The sequence below is a fragment of the Canis lupus genome, chromosome 25 (assembly GCF_048164855.1).
Source record: "Canis lupus baileyi chromosome 25, mCanLup2.hap1, whole genome shotgun sequence".
NCBI lineage: Eukaryota > Metazoa > Chordata > Mammalia > Carnivora > Canidae > Canis > Canis lupus.
This window is the reverse complement of record NC_132862.1, coordinates 21185203-21206159: the sequence shown is the minus strand read 5'-3', so window position 1 is coordinate 21206159 and position 20957 is coordinate 21185203. Positions and strand designations below refer to the sequence as shown.

Here is a 20957-nt window from a genome sequence, read left to right as displayed (position 1 = left end):
ATATTAACCTACAGAACATCTGGATGATTCCAAAGCAGATCAGGGGAATTTAAGAAATATGTAAACTACATAATTATGGTTAGGTTTTATTTTATTTTGATGCCAAAATACTCTAAGTAAAGGTGTTCCAAAAGTTTTCCTCCAGAAAGGGCAAAGAGTGATTATATTTTTTATATTTTATGTAACTTTGATCTTAGATCAATGGCCAAATCTACAAAGCCCTGTCTTCGTCCTAACGTCAAAATTTTAGTGAAGTACAAAATGCAGAAGTGTAACTTATGCCAAGTCCCAGAGCAAAGCAGGCTCCAAAAAAAATGTGTAACACTGAGAACAGTGCTATGCATATAGTAAATACCCAAATTATCTTTCTGATAACAGTGATGAAGAATAGATATGGCACTCCAAAAGCATTTGCACTTTATTATTATTATTTCCTATCATCTGGAAGAATTTGACCTTATTTCCTCTAATGGAATATAGGAAACTGCTTAGTTCAGTGATTTCATAGAGGCAGTTAGATTTTTAATTGCATAGCATTTACTGCAACATAAAACGGTAGGTTCCAAAACAATATAGCAAGAATAGTTTAGAAGAGTCTAGATATTTCTAGAAGAGTCCAGAAATTGGATAGGTAACAGAGTTCTAGGCAGAGACTCAAAGAGTGAATACCTAAACAAATACTGGTTCTGAATATAGCTACCCACCCCCAAATTTATTTTGCATCAGTCAAGCAGACTTTTTTATACGAGTAGCAAAAATCATAAAGGTGATACTGTATGAGCTATATGGTGAACTAAATATTGGCACCAATTAATGGAATCTGGCTCCTTAATTTAAACAAGGGCAATGCTTATTTAAAAAAAAAAAAAAAAAAAAGACGTTCCAAATCCTACAATGTAGAACTGCCTGCATCTGCAGCTGCATGATTAAAATAGCTCAGTGCATGTCTTCTCTTTGTCCCCACCCCAATGAAGTCAAAGGATGTCCTTCCTCAGCAATGTTGTCAAGTTAGCAAGACTGCAAAGCATTCTGCTCACCATCTGTATCCCTAGCCTTCTCTTCCTGTAACCATTATTCAACTCCATCAGTGGCATCACTTACCAATCACCATCTTCCCAAATTTGGATGTCAAAAGCCTTCCTTTTCCCTTCCCATCTTCTTCCAAAACATGAATGAAAATGCAATAATCCATCTTGTATATTTGATTCACCAATTAGATTATAATTTAGTTGAAGCTCTTCATAAAAAATATCACTTCCTTCAGATAACTGAATGATAACCTCACTGTGGAATGATATTTTTTTCCCTCTCTCATCTAAGAGTGACATCATATACCAGTCATTTAGGAAGATACCTAGAGGGTTGCAGAGTCCTAAAATCACCCTAGATCTACTTATCTGATCTTGTATGCAAAGCTAATTTGGACAAATATGGAGTCATGGTTAACAGTCTCTGCTTCCCCTATTTGGCATCTAAGGCTGCTTAGCCCAAGATCTACAATGTGCAGAAGAGGTGGTGTCCACCATTTCTGGCAGGTAACTTCCCTCAGCTCAAGCCCAAATACTTTCCTTTCTAGAGAGTAAACACATATTCCTAACCTTACCCCAAACCTGTTTTCCTCTCCCTTTGTCTCAAGACAAATGCAATATTCTGACTGGCTTGACATCATTTTAATTAGTATTTGATGATGTTTAATCAGATGTCCTAGAAAACATCTCAAGTCTCTCAGCCACCTGTATCTCTGATAAATAAGGTACCAAAAAAGGGTGTGCCACTAGAGTACATTAGGAAAAGAGGGAATATATTGATGATGAGTATATTCAATGTTAACTCATAGTTGTTTTCATAAAATTGCAGCAGGAACCCATTACAATACAGGAACATACAACAATTTTTTACAATACTTTATATAATATATAATACTTTTTTATGTAATCCTCACCAGTATTATATATGGAAACATAGAAAGGATAGGCAACTCTCTAGTCAGCAGGGTGACACAGAATAACAAAGCATTGTACAGGAAATGAAAACGGCAATATAATAGAGCCCTTAGAGACTGTGTCTGATACCTGATATGTTAGGTAAAAGAAGCTTCCCCAGTGACGATCATATCACAACACTCCCTAATACAGCTGTGAAAAGGATGTTGTCCATACAGAATCTAAGAGAAAGGCATCAGCACCTTTTTTTAGACTCTCTCTTTAACAAGCAATCATTACAGAAATATTAATGCCTGGTCTAATGACATCTGCATGCTCTGATGTGACTGAATCAACTTCTATAATTTTCTTATAAGCCATCTGCTGAGGAAAAGAAACCATATAGGAACTTAGAATCCTCACTAACAAATTAAATTGAAAACAAAAGGCAAAGTGGGAGAAAAATTAGTGAGACAGTAACTGTTTTTATAACAAGAAGAGAAATACTAAGTTTATCATAAAACAGCAGTAATTTTAAATGTAGGCCAAAGGACAAGAAAGGAAAAGATTCTTATAGTGTAAGCAATTTAAAGAAATAAATTCAGGAGGTACAAGCACTACATTTAAGAATTTGCATGACAACCAAATAGAATGAGGATGTGTAAAAGGAGCATTTGGCTCAAAATCAAAAATTAGCTTTCAGATGTATGTCCTGTGAAAGGACTTATTTTTATGACACTCATCTATAGCAATCACCTTCATCAGCATTTGCTCAGAGGCAAAGGACTGGGATATGTAATGTTATATAAACAAATGAAACCAATATACAATGAAGTCTGAGGCAAAAATTAAAAAAAGAAAAACAGAGATAAGAAAACAAATCTCAGAAAAGGAAAATTCAGGAAAGCCTGCTCCAAAATTAATGGTTAAAGTTCTTCATGCCATTACCACAGTGTCCCTCAATGATTAGGTCATGTAGGAATGTTCTGTCGAAAGCACACAGACTCCATCTGTACCAAGCCATGAAGGTTAAACATTCTACCAGTTGCTTTTGTCAAGAGTTAGTCAATCATAAGTTTTGCTGAAGAAACAAAGTTTATGTAGAACTATTATCCTCGCTGTGCAGAATCAAAGTACTAACACTTGGGAAAGCACTTTTTCTCTGCAGATATTCTAGAGGGATCTGCCTTCTTGCCGGCTTCCTTTATCAAAGGAAAAAGATCAGAAGTGGCAGGCAAAGAATGGAAACCAGTTTTTGCTTTTAAAAAATAATAGAATGGGGCACCTGGGTGGCTCAGTCAGTTCAGTGTCTGATTCTTGATTTTGACACAGGTCATGATCTCAGGGCCATGAGATCGAGCACAAGTAGGGCTCCACGCTGGGTATGGAACCTGCTTAAGATTCTCTCTCTCTCTCTTTGCCCCTACCCTCCCTCCCCTGCTCATGCATGCTCTCTCTCAAAAAACTAAAATAAATTTTAAAAATTAAAAAAATAATAACAGCCTATGGAGGTAACAGAAAATCATGAGACAAGGAAGGTATGCCTAGAAAAAAATAGAGAAAAAGCAATGGAGGGAAGTAAAGCAAAGGAGGGAGAGAAGAAAGGAAGGAATTAAATTCATTCTCTCACTAAGATAAATCTGCATGAAACCCAAATACCTATGAGGAAAGTTAATGCTAAGACAACAAGAAATCTCAATAATGAGAGTACAAGATTCCCAGTGAAATGCAAACAGTCAAGAAATCTTCAAGGACTTTTAAGTCTGTTTAAAATAATCACAGAGATAAAGGGAGGAATAATGTCTCTCACACCATGTGGACACCTCTGTGGTTGTCACATGCTCAGGTTGACTCCACAGTGTCACTTAGCATAGATAAAGGATAGCTTGAGGGACCCCTGGGCGGCTCAGTGGTTGAGAGTCTGCCTTTGGCTCAGGGCATGATCCCAGAGTGCTGGGATCAAGTCCCATATCAGGCTTCCTGCATGGAGCCTGCTTCTCCCTCTGCCTAGGTCTCTGCTTCTCTCTCTCTCTCTCTCTCTCTCTCTCTGTGTGTGTGTGTGTGTTTCTCATGAATAAATAAATAAATAAAATCTTAAAAAATATAAAAAATAAATAAATAAAATAAAGGATAGCTTGATTGAGAATAGGGGACACTACAAGCCAAGTGCCAACAAGAGAAGGCATGTGTTCCCCATCCTTCCATCATCCCACAGTAGGTGCTGGGTGCTCTGCTGAACACCAGCATGGCTCTAGATTTCTGAGTACCTGCTCCTACCCCCACCTTGTAGTAACTTCTTATGGGGCAAGTGTGAGAGCAGCCTACCAATGAAGGTGCACACAAACTTCTTGGGCAGTAGGCAGTAGGCTGTCTGGATTTAGATGCCCATTGTTTATAGGAATTTATCAGGAACACCAGCTATGGAGCCCTCAGAAATTGGACAGCTCCTGCTGAGTAGAAGCCACAGATCCCATCAGAAGCCAAACTGCTGTACAGCCTTTCAGAAGAAAAGACACTGCCTCCCACACTCCACATCCTGACCCCCACAAACAGTCCAGCCAGCTTGTTGTCTATATAATCCAGAGTGAGCTCCCAAGGACATTTTTCAGTTAATTCCATTCCTTACATTTCAAATCCATTAAAAGAATAAAAAAAATATGAAGTTAAGCAGGCAGATATGAATCTAGAATGCATGGATGTGAAAAAGAACCAATCAAAAACCCTAAAAAGTCCCTAAAGTAGAAACTAGATAAGCAGCTCAAACATTAGACTCCAGATCAGTGAGAGTATAAGTAAGCTTTTTAAAAAGAAGCAGGCAATCAAATACAGGTGAGTAAATAAACAGAGATAGAGACATACAGATACAGACACAGAATTATTGTGAAGAAAAATTAACAGCCAAAATAAATAACATGAGTGGGAACGTCTCTTAGAAATGCTATGATAGGGGATCCCTGGGTGGCTCAGCGGTTTAGCGCCTGCCTTCCACCCGGGATGTGATCCTGGATTCCTGGGATCGAGTCCTGCATCGGGCTCCCTGCATGGAGCCTGCTTCTCCCTCGGCCTGTGTCTCTGCCTCTCTCTCTCTCTCTCTCTCTCTCTCTGTGTGTGTGTGTGTGTGTCTCATGAATAAATAAAAAAAAGAAAGAAATGCTATGGTACCCAAGTGACCAGCTTCTCAACCCTTAATAAAGAGGTGTATGAACATAAATGGTAATCCTGACTTAACCCATTCAGATATTATTTTCTGAGTTAATCTTTTCTTTCTCTATTTAGAATTCAACACCTTTTGAATGTGATAAATTAACAATGCTACTGATACCATCAAATTGTTATACTCTAGCCTTTAATCTTTCAACAAGGATGGTATAGTCTTTCAATGCCCGGGAAGATAAGTTTAATAAAAAAAAATATATCATATATAACAGGTAATAAAGCTCATAGGTGCCAAGGTTGCAGTGGGCTTACTAGATGACCAAATCCATCCCATCCTCCTCCCTATGTATAAGAGATCAAGTACAGTATTAGGATAATTTTGGATCATATGCTGAGACTTGCCAGTATTAGTAGATAGATTGTCTATTCATATTTATTGCCCAGAGTAAAGAGAACCTATCATTGAGAAAAAAAAAATTTTTGTTATAGGAAAGATTTTTTATTGTGAAGATGAAGAATCACATTTAAGAAAATCACATTAATGTTATCTGGTCTTCTGATATCTAAGCAGGCACAAAGTTAGACCATTATGATCTGTTTTAAAACAATGCTAATCATTCTGTGTTTAGAGCCTTTGTAAAGATTCACTAAACAACAAAGGAGTATTATCTGTATTGGCCTGCTAGAGTGCATGCTGCCTGCTACTGGCTGTTGCCATTGACATTGTGACATATTTCATCCTGTTTACAATAAATTGTCACTATCTTTGGCAGTTGGTTCATTGCAAAGTGTAGATTATTTGGCTGTGTACAAGTCAGCAACTTTGTAGTTTCTCACTTTTTTCTCCTTATATTAAACTATTATAAATGTACCATCTTCCAGGCTTCTCAATTTACCTATTTGCATATGTTTCTACTGCTGCCACCCTAGTTCATGCTTGCATAACCTCACAACTCAATTTAAGCAAGAGGCTCCTACTTGGTCCCCACCTTTAGTCTCTTGCTCTGCCAGACTAAATTTTGCAAGATAACTTAATTATCAGAGGCTCCCAATTTCCAGACACTTCATATACAAGCCACTTATTCTTGTTGAACTCTGATTCTCTTGTTATTACTCTTAAATACATTAGCTAAATAAATCCTCCCAACCCTTCAGAATAGTGAAGCCTTCTCCAGGTCCTCAAGCCCACACTGATTCCTCCCTCATCTCACCACATAGGTCAGTATTTAATCAGACATTTTGTCATATTCTTTTCTATGTGTTCATTCTTTGAGGCAAGAGGCATATCTCAAACATTAGATCTGATTACAGGTATCAAAAGGGAATAAGAAAGGAAATGAGAAGTTCAGGTGTGTACAAAGGCTTACAATGGCATAATGGTGAAGGAACCAAAATTATACTCTAGACAGAATGTTTAAAAGAAGGATTTTGCTCTAGAGAGACACAACAGAAATCAAATAGAGGTGGTTCAGGTGGTCCACATTGCTTCAAACCCAGAAACAGTAAAGAGACATTAAAAGGATAAATATGTGGGCTCAAAATAAAGAAGAATCTGAAGAAGTCTTTAAGACTTCAAAGGAAACTTCAGAACTGTCGAATATGACAAAATAAAATTGCAGAGAAACCTCTCCAAGTATACAGCATCTAAGAGTGATAGATAAAATCTTTTAAATATCATTTTTTAGTTTAAAAAATCCCTTTTTATTAAAGAAAAGGAAATAAATGGAGGCCAGAAACAAAAATTCATCAAAATTTCCAAGCAGTAGTCAAGCACTGGATTCAAGCAGAACCAGCCCTGAGGGCATGTGTCCATATCTGATAAACTGGATACTGAGTTTGATTATGTCCCCCACACACACAATGGAAAAAAAACAAAGCCTGAATCCCAAGCAAGATGAGGTGCCTTGGAACCAGAAATCCCTAGAGGAGATACACAGAATAAGCCAGGAAAAGATATGGTCTACAGAAGAACAAAGGGGTACCTGGCTTAGCCTTGGCTTGGTCAAAGCCAAAAAAAAAAAAAAAAAAAAGAAAAAAAAAAAAAAGGATAAGAATTCTCCTGAATACAAAGACAAGTCCACTTTCACTTAAGATTTGGGATTAGAATTCCCACAAATAAAGGGGCTTCAAAGATCCCAAGCCCAAAACACTGTTTAACATGGTTACAAAAAGTATAGCAATCCAATGTCACAGAAGCAAATGACATTTCCTCTGGATTACACATAAATCCTCAGAGGAATGACACATACAAAGTTCCAAAGAATCTAAGTTCATAATATTTTTTTAAATTACTAAATATCTAAGTAAACACATTTCCATGGACTCCTGCAAGAGTAGCCACCGGAAAACTGCAAATGGCCCTCCTATGACAAACCAGCTACATCCTAGATAAAGAACCTATGTTAAGTACATTTCTGGGCTCACAGAAAACAAAGGAGTCCAAAACTCCACCACCCATCTACAAGAAAGAAAAAGAAAAAGTCAGCTGAAGCCAAATCAGAACTCTAAACTTCAAGACACCATGATAAGGTTTTCTGAAGGTAAATGCCAACAATTCAGAGATGAAGTCTGTTCTAAGCAAGTATCAAATTCAGAGAGCTAAACCTGAGATTCCTGCCTTCAGACAGATGCAGGAGAAGAAAGCATCATGGTCTCAGGCTAGCAGGGACCCCGGGCAATAGACCAAAGTAATCACAAATACTCTAAGAAGGAAAACATACCCAATTTCAACCCTCATGCCTAAGTTAAAAAAACACAATAGCTCAAAACCAACACTAATATTTATAGCAGCCTTATTTATAATGGGCCCAAACTGGAAGCAACCAAGATGTCCTTCAAGAGGTGATGGATAAGCTGCTGTACATCCAACAATCAGGTGTTATTCAGTGATAAAAAGAAATGAGTTAGCAAGTTACAAAAGGATATACAAGAGCCTCTAATGTGTATTGCTAAATGAAAGAAGCCAGTCTGCAAAAGCTACATAACCATTAGGCCATACAACATTCTGGAGAATGCAAAACTATAGAGACCGGAAAAAAGATCAGCAGTTTCCAGGACTCAGGAGCTTACAAGGGAAGGACAAATAGGAAGAGCACAGAGGATTTTCAGGACAGTGAAACCAGTCTGTATGATACTGTGTGTGATATTACTATATTGTATTTGTCGAAACTCATAGAATTGTACAATACAAATAGTGGAACCTAAAGTAAACTATGGAGTTTAGTACATAGTAATGTATCAATATTGGCTTATCCATTGCAAGAAATGTACCACATTACTATAAGATGTTGGTAATATGAAAATGGGGAGAGTATATGGAAATTCATTGCACCTTGTGCACAACTTTTCTCTAAACCTAAAACTGCTCTAAAAATAAAGTCTATTAAAAAAAAAGTATGGTCTCATAATCAAAGACGACCAATTATATAAGGTAACAAGTAACATGACTGAGAATCATAAGAAATTCCCTAGTGCTTCTGATCCTGGAATTACTATACATAGTCTAGAAAATAGCCATATGGAATCACAAAAATTAGCAAGCAACAAAAGATGATTTAAAAAATGACCAAAAAGATTGTTTTAAAAATCGAATTGCAGGGCAGCCCGGGTGGCTCAGCAGTTTAGCGCCGCCTTCAGCCTGAGGCCTGATCCTGGAGACCTGGGATCGAGTCCCACATCGGGCTCCCTGTGTGGAGCCTGCTTCTCCCTCTGCCTGTGTCTCTGCCTCTCTTTCTCTCTCTCTCTCATGAATAAATGAATAAAATCTTTTTTAAAAAAATTTTAAAAAATAAAAATCAAATTGCAGGTATAAAAAAAATTACTGAAATAAAAATCAGTAGGTAAACTGCAGACAAGACATATTTAAAGAGAGATGCATATGTGTCTAAAGAAATTACTCAAATTCAGCACAAAGTCCCAGGTGTGGAAAATATAGAAAAGAAATTAACAGATATTGAGGCAATAATAAGGTTTAACATATACTTAATCATTTTCAGAATTAAAGCACCACTATTCAACAGATGGCAAACATCTCAACAGCAGCAATAGAAGCCTGGAGACATGAAATATTATCATCAGAAGTGGAAGAAAATATCTTTCAACTGATAAGAGTTTTTTTGTCCCCGGTAAAAAATAATTTTAAATTTATAAGCATCAGACAAAAGAGCCCTAAAAACATGTCAACTATACTCAAATTAAAAAAACGAAGAAGCTAAGTGCAAGAAAACCAAACTAACAAAAATACCCTAAAATCATATAAAGTAAAAATTACTAAAACTATAGGAGAAAATGTATAAACCTACCATTGTAGTAAAAAAATGTCAACAAATCTCTCTCAATGAGCAGTATGTCAAGAAAACAAAAATATTAGTAAATAGATAAATGATTCAAACACAAGAAGCTTGACTTACTAGCCATATACAAGGAACCCTATATCTGTTCACATTCTTCTCAAGTCCACATAATTACAAAACCTAACAGTATATAATAAGCCAAAAAAGCAAGTATCAACAAATTTTGGAGAACTGATGGCATCATAACCACATTCTCTTGCCACAAGTTAATTAATTAAGACTTCAATAACAAAAAAGGATAAATTTTGTCTAGACATTTGGAAATTTGAGAACTCACTTCCAAGTAATTCTGGGAGAAAGATGAAATCATAATGGAAATTTTAAAATATCTAATATTGAACAATAATATAAAAGGCATTTGTTAAAATTTGTGGAATGTAGTTGCTTAGAAGGAAATTATACCATAAAGTTTTTTTAAAGTTTGAAAAGTGTGTCAACATAAAAGGTTAGAGGATAGTAGAATAAATATGATAAAACAAACCCAGAAGCTCAACAAAGCCAAAAACAGATTCATCAAAAATGACGAATAAAATATGTGCAATGCTGTTAAGATGATACATGACATTATACATTCGTCAAAACCCACAGAAGTATACAACACAAATGGTAAAATCTGAAGGGTCAAAAAAAAAGTTAACACAAGTAAACAATATCAAGAATAAAAACGGGGTCTCGGGGCACCTGGGTGGTACAGGCAGTTAAGCATCTGACTCTTGGCTTCAGCTAAGGTAGTGATCTCAGGGTGGTGGGATCCAGTTCCAAGCTGGCTCTGCACTCAGCATAGAGTCTACTTGTGACTCTCTCCCTCTGCCCCTTCCTCAGTAAAATAAATAAATAAATAAATCTTAAGAGGGGTAGGGGTCCTGAAGCTACAGAGATAGCAGAAATTTGAAAAGATAATGGAAGAATATGAACCAACTTATGCCAATAAATTTGTAAACTAAAGCATATGGCTAGAAAAATCTACAGCAAACTGAGCCAAAACAGAAAATTTGAATGAATTTATAACCATTAAAAAAAATGAATTAGTAGTTAAAATCTCCCCACAAACTAAATCCAAGGCCCAGGCAAATTTACAAACACATTTTATCAAACATTCACAGAATACATATCTAAACATATGCAAAGAAAGGAGAAGACCCTGCAGTTCATTTTATTATGATATTAGTCTAACCTTTTTACCAATACTTGACAGGAACAACATAAGAAAGGAAATTTACAGGCCAATCTCACTGACAGCATAGATGTAAAATCCTAAACAAAATATTAGCAAACTGGATCTAGCAATGTAAAATTATCACCAAAATAAATTTATTTTAGAATGCAAGGCTACTATGGTAGAAGTTCTATTTATAATTCTTTTTATTAAAATTAGCATATTAAGAGGGAGATAGGTGAAATAAGTGATGGGGATTAAGGAGTACACTTGTAATGAGCACTGGGTGATGTATGGAAGTGTTGACTCACTATATTGTACACCTGAAACTAATATTACACTGTATGTTAACTAACTGGTTAAATAAAATTTTTTTTTAAATTAGCAGATTAAGATTAAAGAAAAATAATAATCTTGATAGATGCATAAACTATATTTAATTAAAGTCAATAACCATTCATCATAAAAATTAGCAAACTAGGGATAGGGGGGATTTCCACAATTAATAAAGGGTATGTACAAAAACAATTGGACAAAAAAATGATGTTCACAGTGAAATATTAAAATCATTCCCTTTAAAATTAGAAGCAAGACAAGGATACTGATTATTATCACATCTACCCATTATCCCCATATCTACTCACCACTTATACTGGAAAATTTTACCAATACAACAGAGAAGAAAAAAGGAAATAATAAATATAAAGATTATACTCAAGTTTGAACTATAGCATCACCATGACTTGAAGTCAAAAATATTTTTAACCTTGGTAGTAGGTACACATAAATTGGTAGGACCTAACTAACTTACCCATACAAAATTTAGCTTAAATCTAAAATAGAAAAAGAAGTGAAATGGTCAACAAGCATATGAAAACATGCTTGACCCCCGTGAGTAATCCAGCAAAATCACAATAGAAAAAAATATGTCAATCCATCTAATTACCAAAAACGGAGAAGTGAAAAAAACAGCTGTCATGAGGATATGGAGCTATGGAACTCTCATATAATGCTGGAGGGAGTGTCATTTGGTCATCAGAAAATAATTGGCATTATTTGGTAAAAGTAAACATACTAGATGTATTACACCTAAAGATATATCCTGAAGAATCTCTTTTCTTTTTTTTTTTTTTTTTTTTGAGGATAATTGACACACAATGTTACATTAGTTTCAAGTATACAACATAGTGATTCTATTTCTCTCTACATTAAGGTGCTAAGTATAGCTACCATCTGTCACCACATCACACTATTACATTATCATTGACCATATTCCCTGTACTGGGTCTTTTATTCCTGTGACTTATTCATTCCATAACTAGAAATCTGTATATCCTATTCCTCTTCATCCAATCTGCCTGTGCCTCACTACCCTATCCTCTAGCAACCATCAGTTTGTTCTCTGTATTTATAGGTCTGATTCGGTTTATTTATTGGTCATTGTTTTGTTTTGGTTTGTTTTTAGAATCCACATAGGAGTGAAATCATATGGTATTTATTTTTCTCAGTCTGATTTATTTGACTTAGTATAATACCCTCTAGGTCCATCCATGCTAATCACCAAAGGCACAATTTCATTATTTTTTATGGCTGCATAATATTCCAGTGTGTATGTGCGTGTGTGCACACACGCACATACGTGGACATGCCACATCTTCCTCATCTATTCATCTATCAGAGGACACTTAAATTGCTTCCACATTATGACTATTGTAAATAATGATACAATAAACATAGAAGAGCACACATCTTTCTGAAGTGTTTTCATTTTCTTAGGGTAAATGCCCATTAGTATAATTATTAGATCATATGGTATTTTGTTTTTCATATCTTAAGGGAATTCCATACTATTTTCCACAGTGGCTCTACCAACAACTCACATTGCCACCAATAGTACACAAGGGTTCCTTTTTCTCCACATTCTTGGCAACACTTGTTATTTCCCGTCTGACTTTTAGCTATTCTGATATGTGTAAGGTGGTATCTCATTGTGGTTTTGATTTGCATTTTCCTGATAATGAGAGATGTTGAGCATCTTATCATTTTAGGTCATCTGTATGTCCTTTTTGGAAAAATGTCTATTTAGGTCCTCTATTTTTTAATTGGATTTTTTGGTTTTTTGGTGCAGAGATGTGTAAGTTCTTTATATATTTTGGACAATAACCTCTTATCAGATATATCATTTGCAAATATCTTCTCCCATTGAGTAGGCTGCCTTTTTGTTTTGTTGACGGTTCCTTCGCCGTGTAAAGCTTTTTATTTTGATGTAGTCCCAATAGTTTATTTTTGTGTTTGTTTCCCTTGTCTTAGGAGATTTATCCCGCAAAAAATGTTGCTACAGTGATGTCAAAGAAATTACTGCCTGTGTTTTACTCTGATATTTTCATATTTTCAGGTCTCACATTTAAGTCTTTAGTCTGAAGAGTCTCTTAAATATGTGCCTCAAACAGCATACAAAAGTTTTTAAAGCAGCATTGCTTCTGGTAGAAAATTTTTTTAAAAAGTACTAGAACAGGCAGCCTGAGTGGCTCAGCGATTTAGCGCCACCTTCAGTCCAGGGTGTGATCCTAGGGACCCGGGATCAAGTTCTACGTCCGGCTCCCTGCATGGAGCCTGCTTCTCCCTCTGCCTGTGTCTGTCTCTCATTCTCTCTGTGTCTCTCATGAATAAATAAATAAAATATTTTTAAAAAAGAAAAGAAATATCACACTCACATGATGAGCTATTTAGGGAGAAAATAAATATCGCACAGGAATTGGACTTTATATAATTTAATTCTAAGGTTTCATAATTCCATACCCATCATAGTAAACAGCACAACATGCTTTACGTAAAATCCAATAATAATTATAATGAACAGCCATTGGCTACTAACTTTTGCAGACACTATCAGTTGCTAACCAACAGTCTTTCTTTGTTCTTCCTTGATAGCAGATTTCAATTTTGTTCTACTACCTATCCTTCCCCCCATGTAATTCAAGGGAGGGCATCCGAGAGCTTGAGGGTCATCCCTTACTTAGTCTAAATTAATCCTCTAATCCATTGATTTGGGGGTAAACAAGTGGCCCTGCTTTAGTCAAGTAGACATGAGATAGAATCTACTAAGGGATGCCTGGAAAAGGTTTTCTTGCTCCTATACGGGAGACTCACTAATGTATAAAAAGGCATATATATTTATTTTGATGTTGCCGTGCAGAGACATAACATCTAGGATTCTGCTGCCATGATGCAACCATGAAAAGATCAGTCTCTAAATTAAGCCTATCAGCCCATAATGACCACACTGAGAAAATTAATTAATTAAAGCTGGAGCTTTACTTCTTGCCTTGTTGGTAAAATAGCATGTCACCTTATTGTTTTTATTTTCTCACTGAAGTTGTATTAACTGACATGTCATGTGCCCAGTTTGTTCATTTCATCTCACAGTATCCTCATGAGCTAAGTTCACTGAATGTCCATCAAATGAATATTAAAAAAAAAAAAAAAACAAGGAATTAAATTGCCCAAAGTCACACATGTACTTACTGGCAAATTCTGGGGTATCTGACGTCAAAACCCATGCTCTTAATGCCCTATCCATTCAAGGCCATCTTTCTGTGGCTGTAAGGGCTGAGAAGAAAATCCTAAAGGACATGAACATCCCATTATCTACCCACGTGCTTTTCAGGTGTAAGTCAGTGGTGGTGGAGTAGCAATGTTGGCAGTAGCCAAAACAGCCTCTTCACCTCTGAATCATAACTATGATTTTTTGACCTTGAAATCAATAGTCCAGTGGCTGCCTCCAAACAGTACTCCAGACTTTCCAAAAATTTAATTCCTTGTATTAAATCACTTCTTGCTTCAAGAAGCTAAAATTATTACCATTTTCTGAACTGATAAATCCTGTACTCAACAAATAATAAATAAATTCTAGCTTTATTGACTTAAATTCATCTGAAGTATGTAGAAAATAGATCTATAACCCTAATGGAATGCACTTTTTTTTTTGCACTTTTATTTTTAAGGTATCCCCAATCAGACAATTTATTCATCTCCTTTCTTTCGTCAATACAAATTACTTATTAAACTGCTCAGGGGAAACCATGGATATGCACTATGTTAGAGGCTCTTTCTCCATTTCTCTCAGAGGTTAGGAACTTAAACTGCAAATGAGTGACTTCATGGAATCTCACAGGTATATTTTACATGACTTTTTTTGTAAACTTTTACAAAGAGCATAAAGCATCTTCCTATGGTTGTGAGCTGTTCTTTATTTTAAAAATGCAATGTTCTAAAAGGGGAAGCAACATTATATTTATTCTCTAGAAGATGTGCAAATTATGTATGCACAAAAGGAAGAGGTATTCCAACCTTGTGAAAGCATAATACATCTCTTAACATCTTTAAATATTATATCAAAAAGTTCAGTCTTACATTAAAGAGCCTAGAACTTATCATCAGAAAGACCTGGGCTAAAATCTCATTTGGGTCTCATAGAGCTGTTTGATATTGAGGAAATCCTCGGTTTTTCTGAATTTCAGTTGATTCATCTTTAGAAATATGATCTTTCTAACTCTGTCCAAAGTTTTTAACATTTAAAAAGAGGTACCATGTATGAAAATGTGTACTCTAAGATGATGTATAGCAAGTACTACACAAATGTTAAATATCCTCTTATTTCTTAAATATGCTCTGGAAAAACACTTTGTCAACAACAACAAAAGAGCTGCTCATGAGACAAATTTGTGTGGAGTAGGAAGTCTACATTCTAGGAACTTACATTATGAAATCACAGAAAAAGCTGCTAAAAGATGAAGTCAAAAATTTTTTGCAGGTTAGTGGTAAGTAGTCCTGAGACAAGGAAGAAGTAGTAACCCATCAGATGAACTTCCCTTTGGTACTTTTCCACATTTTGAGGACTGAAATTATCTCCTTCTCTGTCTTCACCTTTCACTACACAATATTTTGGGTATTCCAACACACAAAAAATCTGGGGTAGGTAAACTCCTCTAAATAGTCTACCTTCCTGCAGATTAAAACACGATTAAATGAAACACTAGACAGGCATTAAGAAACAATATCTTGTCAATTTTGATGTTGGCATTGGTTTGCCAAGTACTACCACTGAAACATGGCCTTAAAAACTTAAAATGATTATTTAGTATTTAGTGAAATGTGAAAACAACAACTAATTAAGCCACCAAAAACTAAAACTCATACAATAGAAGACTTAGGATCACCATCTTACCATTCTTTAGATTGAATACATACTTCTGGTATTTCATGCTGGTAGTAAAGCATATTTTTCCATTTAACTATTTTAACATATTATATAATGGTATGCAAGAAAGAAAGAAATGATTCACAGGTTGGAAATAAATAGCCACAGTGAATGGTAAAAAAAAAAAAAAAATTCACATCTTTTTACAGGTCTATGCTTAGGACCCACTCCTTTCCCCATCTGACTCCATCCTATTGTCCAGATTCCTGTACTATAGCATTTACAGTGGAAAGGAAAAAGAGTGGAAAGATAGACAGATGAAGTAAAAACTGGTAGCTACCGACAAGAATTAACCAAAACACGGGCTTATGGAGTTAATTGATTTGGCAAGTGAAAATTGTCTTCTCTGTTCTTCAGAACAAAATGTTTCTTTACGAATAAATTTGCCTATCAGGCATATGTTAAAAGATACTGTTTGTATTATTTCAAAATGTATCTTGACAACGAACCTCAATTGGCTCTTCACCACCTTTTACTTGACTTTCACCCATCTCCCCGTTCTCATAGCTGCTGCTCTTCTCAACCCATAACTCAGATTTTTCTACAGTTAGTCGAAGCTGGTCTAGATCTGCCTTGATTTGCTTGTAGTTATCTACATCTTGATTGGACACCAGCAATTGCACCTGGAAACAGAAGAATTTGAACCCTCAATTTACTTATGGAAATTCCTTCATTCTTATTTCATTTATGTCAAAAATCCCAAGTCTTTTAACAAATGTATTCCTCAATTGAAGTTTAATATTTCTAGAATATTTATGGTTATTTTAGATATATATTGACCATGAAATCTAACCTGGAAGTATCTGTGAACACTACCCAATATGTTCATATGTTATAAAGAATTATATATTTTTAAAAAGTGAGCCCTAGCAAAATGCTAAAGAGTAATTTAAAATAAAAGATCCCCTAATTCTAATTTTACTGCTAAAATTAATTTTTCCAAAACTCTAGCTATGTGAAAAGAGGTAGAAATACAGAAATAAGTGGAAGAAAGTCTAAACCTCATATTATAAACTTTTATTATAATTTATATGTATTACATGACATACAAATTATGCATAATTATATCTATTTGTATAATTACTCTTGTAACTATTTACATTTTAATATATTCTTATAGAACTTGCTAATACAACGAATATTAGTGAAACACACAAGTAAGCATTAGGTATTAATCGTTAATAGTCTCAAGATCACTGTCATTCAGATGACAAAGAAAAAGATTAGATCCAAAATAGTTACTTTCTTTTGTATTTACATATTTTTCAATCACAAAATATTTATTTCGGCACTAGTGCTTATCCTAACCAAATTTATCAGTAAAACCTGGGGTCAAAATAATAGCAGTGACAACAAAATTCCTAATATGGCATTATCCCCCAGTGCCTCCCTAAATCTTAGTGCCTGTCATTTATATTAAAGATATTAACTGAAAATCATTCATGGGGAACTCTTTCTAAAATAGATCATGTCTTGGCTTAAGACAAGGCCACATCTGTCTTTAAAAATAGGAAGTGTCTCTAGGATAAGCCATACAGTCTCATTAACTCTGCAACCATGAATTCAGGTCAGATATTATAGATTTTATTTATTTTTTTTAATTTTTATTTATTTATGATAGTCACACAGAGAGAGAGAGAGAGGCAGAGACACAGGCAGAAGGAGAAGCAGGCTCCATGCACCGGGAGCCCAACATGGGATTCGATCCCGGGTCTCCAGGATCGCGCCCTGGGCCAAAGGCAGGCACTAAACCGCTGCGCCACCCAGGGATCCCCAGGTCAGATATTATAAACAATATTTTCAGAGCTACTGCTATGGCACCATGGAGGGCTTCTCAATCTTACCTGTTTAAATGCCTGTAAAACTTCCGCTCTCTGGCTGAAGTGCTTGAACAATAGTTGCAGGGCTCCTGATAGCAAAGGAGGGTAATCATGCATGATCAGATGAATGAGGACCCGTAAAAAGGTCCTGCCTCCTTCATCATCAAGTTGAACTGGATTTTTTTCCTTTCTGTAAAACCAAAGATAATTTTAAAATAAGTTATATCTACAAAAATTCTACTCATCAGTGGTTAAAATTGTGTATACATTCTCAGAGTTATATCACTTTTTTCCCTCAAAATTGGAAAGAAAAAAGGAAGATCATTTTACCTTTTTTCCCCCTGATATAACCGATGAAAAAACAAAGCATACATAAGAAAAGCCTGTATTTGTCCACAAAAGCAAGGATGACCAACCATCCCAGTTTGTTCAAGACTGAGAGGGTTCCCAGGAAGCAGGATTCCTCAGTGCTTGCACTGGGAAAATTCCAGGCAAAGCAAGATGAGTTGTTCACCTAGATAGAAAAAACTAGAATCCAGAAATTGATCTAAAAAAATCTCAACTCTAGTATTGACAAAAGATACAAGAATGGATGTAAAACAATAAGTAACTTTCCCTAGAGCCCTAGAGACCTCTCCACGACTGGTGGTGAGCACCTAGGGAAGGATGGGGCACATGTGCACGTGCGCACACGTGCACACAATCATCACCAGAGCTGGTCTGTGTATTTCGAATATTCAGACCCTGGGCAAATCTGCACTGGATAAGAGGGCCATTTATTTTAAGATGAAAAACCGTACACTGATTTATTGTCTCTTCCTTGAAATAATGAAATACTTGAATAGGAAAACAGAACAATAACAACAAAAACTGTCAAAACAATATAAAAACAAAGCTAAACCAAATGTTCACTAAAGATAAAGAAAAAAAGTCCTTTTTGATTCTCTTGATTCTTCATTCTTATTTGTCTTTCTAACCAAAGAAAATGCAACAAAGGGCTTAGTGTGATATCTATTTAGGTTCTCATGGCAAGTCTGTAATAGAAATGAATGTAAGAGACTCAAAAATTTGTAGCTTAGACATTTTAGGTTTTTTTTTTTTACTTTTCTTTTTTACTGCTATTAGTTTCATTTCTGAAAAAGAAACAACTTAAAAACAATAAAAGTCAGGGTTCCTGAAAACAAGGGTGGGTAGTCACATCAGAGGCATTTTGTTTTCTTTAACCATGGATATTTCCAACTGGCAGAAAATAGCTTTATTTCTCACAAATGAAGTTAATGATAACATTGAAAGAAGTCACTTTCTTGCTTCAAATTTCTCAGATGCAGGAAAGCAATGTTTTGCAAGACATGGCACTATTTATACCAAGGGACTTAAAGGGCATTCGCATGCTGTCATTATTTGAGGAAAGAAAAGCAAAGAATTCAGGGAAAAGTTCAATATGCCGATCTCATCTGTCTTGTCTCTTTCCCCTGACCTACCTAATGAAAGGCTATGCTTTCTCTTCTACAATACATTAAGAGCTTTATTTCTGGCAGAAATTATGTTGGCAACAAAGGATCTAAAATTAAATAAATATAAGAAGGTAAACAATAACAAAATATCAACAGAATTCTACGCAAAATCTTATCCAGAAGATAAAGACAGGTAAATGCTACTGTACCTTCCAGCAAACATAGTTTCAGCCTGGGCTGCAATTTCATCTATATCAGGAACAATAGCTGTTAAGAGAAATGGTAAAATCCATTCTTTATGGGTACCATAGTTAGGAGTCATAGTATTTACATTTATATAAATACGCCTAATAATATTTGTCTTAATTTCTTTATGCCACCAAAAGTCAATGAACAGCCTAAAAAGTCACAATCTTTTTTTTTAATAATAAATTTATTTTTTATTGGTGTTCACTTTGCCAACATACAGAATAACACCCAGTGCTCATCCCGTCAAGTGCCCCCCTCAGTGCCCGTCACCCATTCACCCCCACCCCCCGCACTCCTCCCCTTCCACCACCCCTACTTCGTTTCCCAGAGTTAGGAGTCTTTATGTTCTGTCTCCCTTTCTGATATTTCCTACCCATTTCTTTTCCCTTCCCTTCTATTCCTTTTCACTATTATTTATATTCCCCAAATAAATGAGAACATATAATGTTTGTCCTTCTCTGATTGAAAAGTCACAATCTAATTCCATTTCAAGATCAACATTTCAAATGAAGTTTATTTTAAATATATATTGCTATAGTCAGAGATATATTTAGAAAACCAAAAAGAACCATTTACAAAGTTGCTTTATCTGTATAAACACATATTTATATGCAGCAACTAATCACACACTCACACACACACATTTGTAAGTATATAAAATTTAATGGGGGGTGATGACATGGAAGGATGTTTTTTAAACATGTTTGTTAAAGAATCAAATATAGCAATAATGAACCTTGTTATTATATGGTACTTCCAAACAACATGTCCTTTTAAACCCACACTTCCTTCTAAAATTCCATCCCTTCTTCTTGTGGGACATTAATTTTTTTATGTGACCCAATCACGATTTCACACCCATCCTCACTACTAATATTTTGAAGATATCTTTCTGAAAATAACACATTTAAATAAGTACATTATTTATTTCTTATCTCCAAAGCATAAAAAGAAAACAGAGCAAGATATTAAAAAGGCAAAAGAATATTCCCCAGAAAGCTCTCTTATAGATTCAACCAATGAAAGAAATCAGGTAAATCTAAGAGAACTGGTTTTCTGATGGATTACACACACACACACACACACACACACACACACGCCCCACCCCATACTTTATTGACACTTAGAGCTTCTATTTCCAGAAGTCTGGCTTCTGAGAGCCAATAATTTTTATGATCCTGTCAATGCAACCACCAACAAGACTTTCTGGTTCTTCCCTATCATTCCTGGAAATAGCCCTTTGGGGGGTTCTATACTTCTGGGAATCATAAAAACAACACTGTTGCAAATATACCAGAAGTGACCTCTCCCTTAGGAAAGCTTAACTCCATCTACAGAGGCATGCTGCCTTTTGGATGGTACTCATGACTCAGAGAGCAGGACATTGGTCTACCCTTCATTTTAACTACACACTTGTAATCAGTGAATCAATCCTGTCAAATTGATTGATGGATGAAAAAGAGGAGGACACCTGACATTTTCATGGTGGTTGTGTTTTAAAGAAAATTCCACATCTGTGGATTTTGTATACAAATCCTATCCTCAGAAAAACAATTCTGTACCTGGCTAAATCTTTAATACACATAGT

The 20957-nt window shown here is 35.4% G+C and overlaps 1 protein-coding gene across 4 annotated transcripts in view; it reads right to left on the bottom strand.

Moving 5' to 3' along the window:
- ITPR2 (inositol 1,4,5-trisphosphate receptor type 2) overlaps positions 1–20957 on the bottom strand; it is a 470949-nt gene that overhangs the window by 266885 nt on the left and 183107 nt on the right. For all 4 annotated transcript variants that reach the window (XM_072798592.1, XM_072798594.1, XM_072798596.1 and 1 more), the window contains 3 exons: positions 19330–19387; positions 17691–17856; positions 16296–16469 (listed from right to left, as the gene is read on the bottom strand). In XM_072798592.1, coding sequence (XP_072654693.1) covers positions 16296–16469; positions 17691–17856; positions 19330–19387 — 398 coding nt within the window. The remainder of the gene's footprint in view (positions 1–16295; positions 16470–17690; positions 17857–19329; positions 19388–20957) is intronic.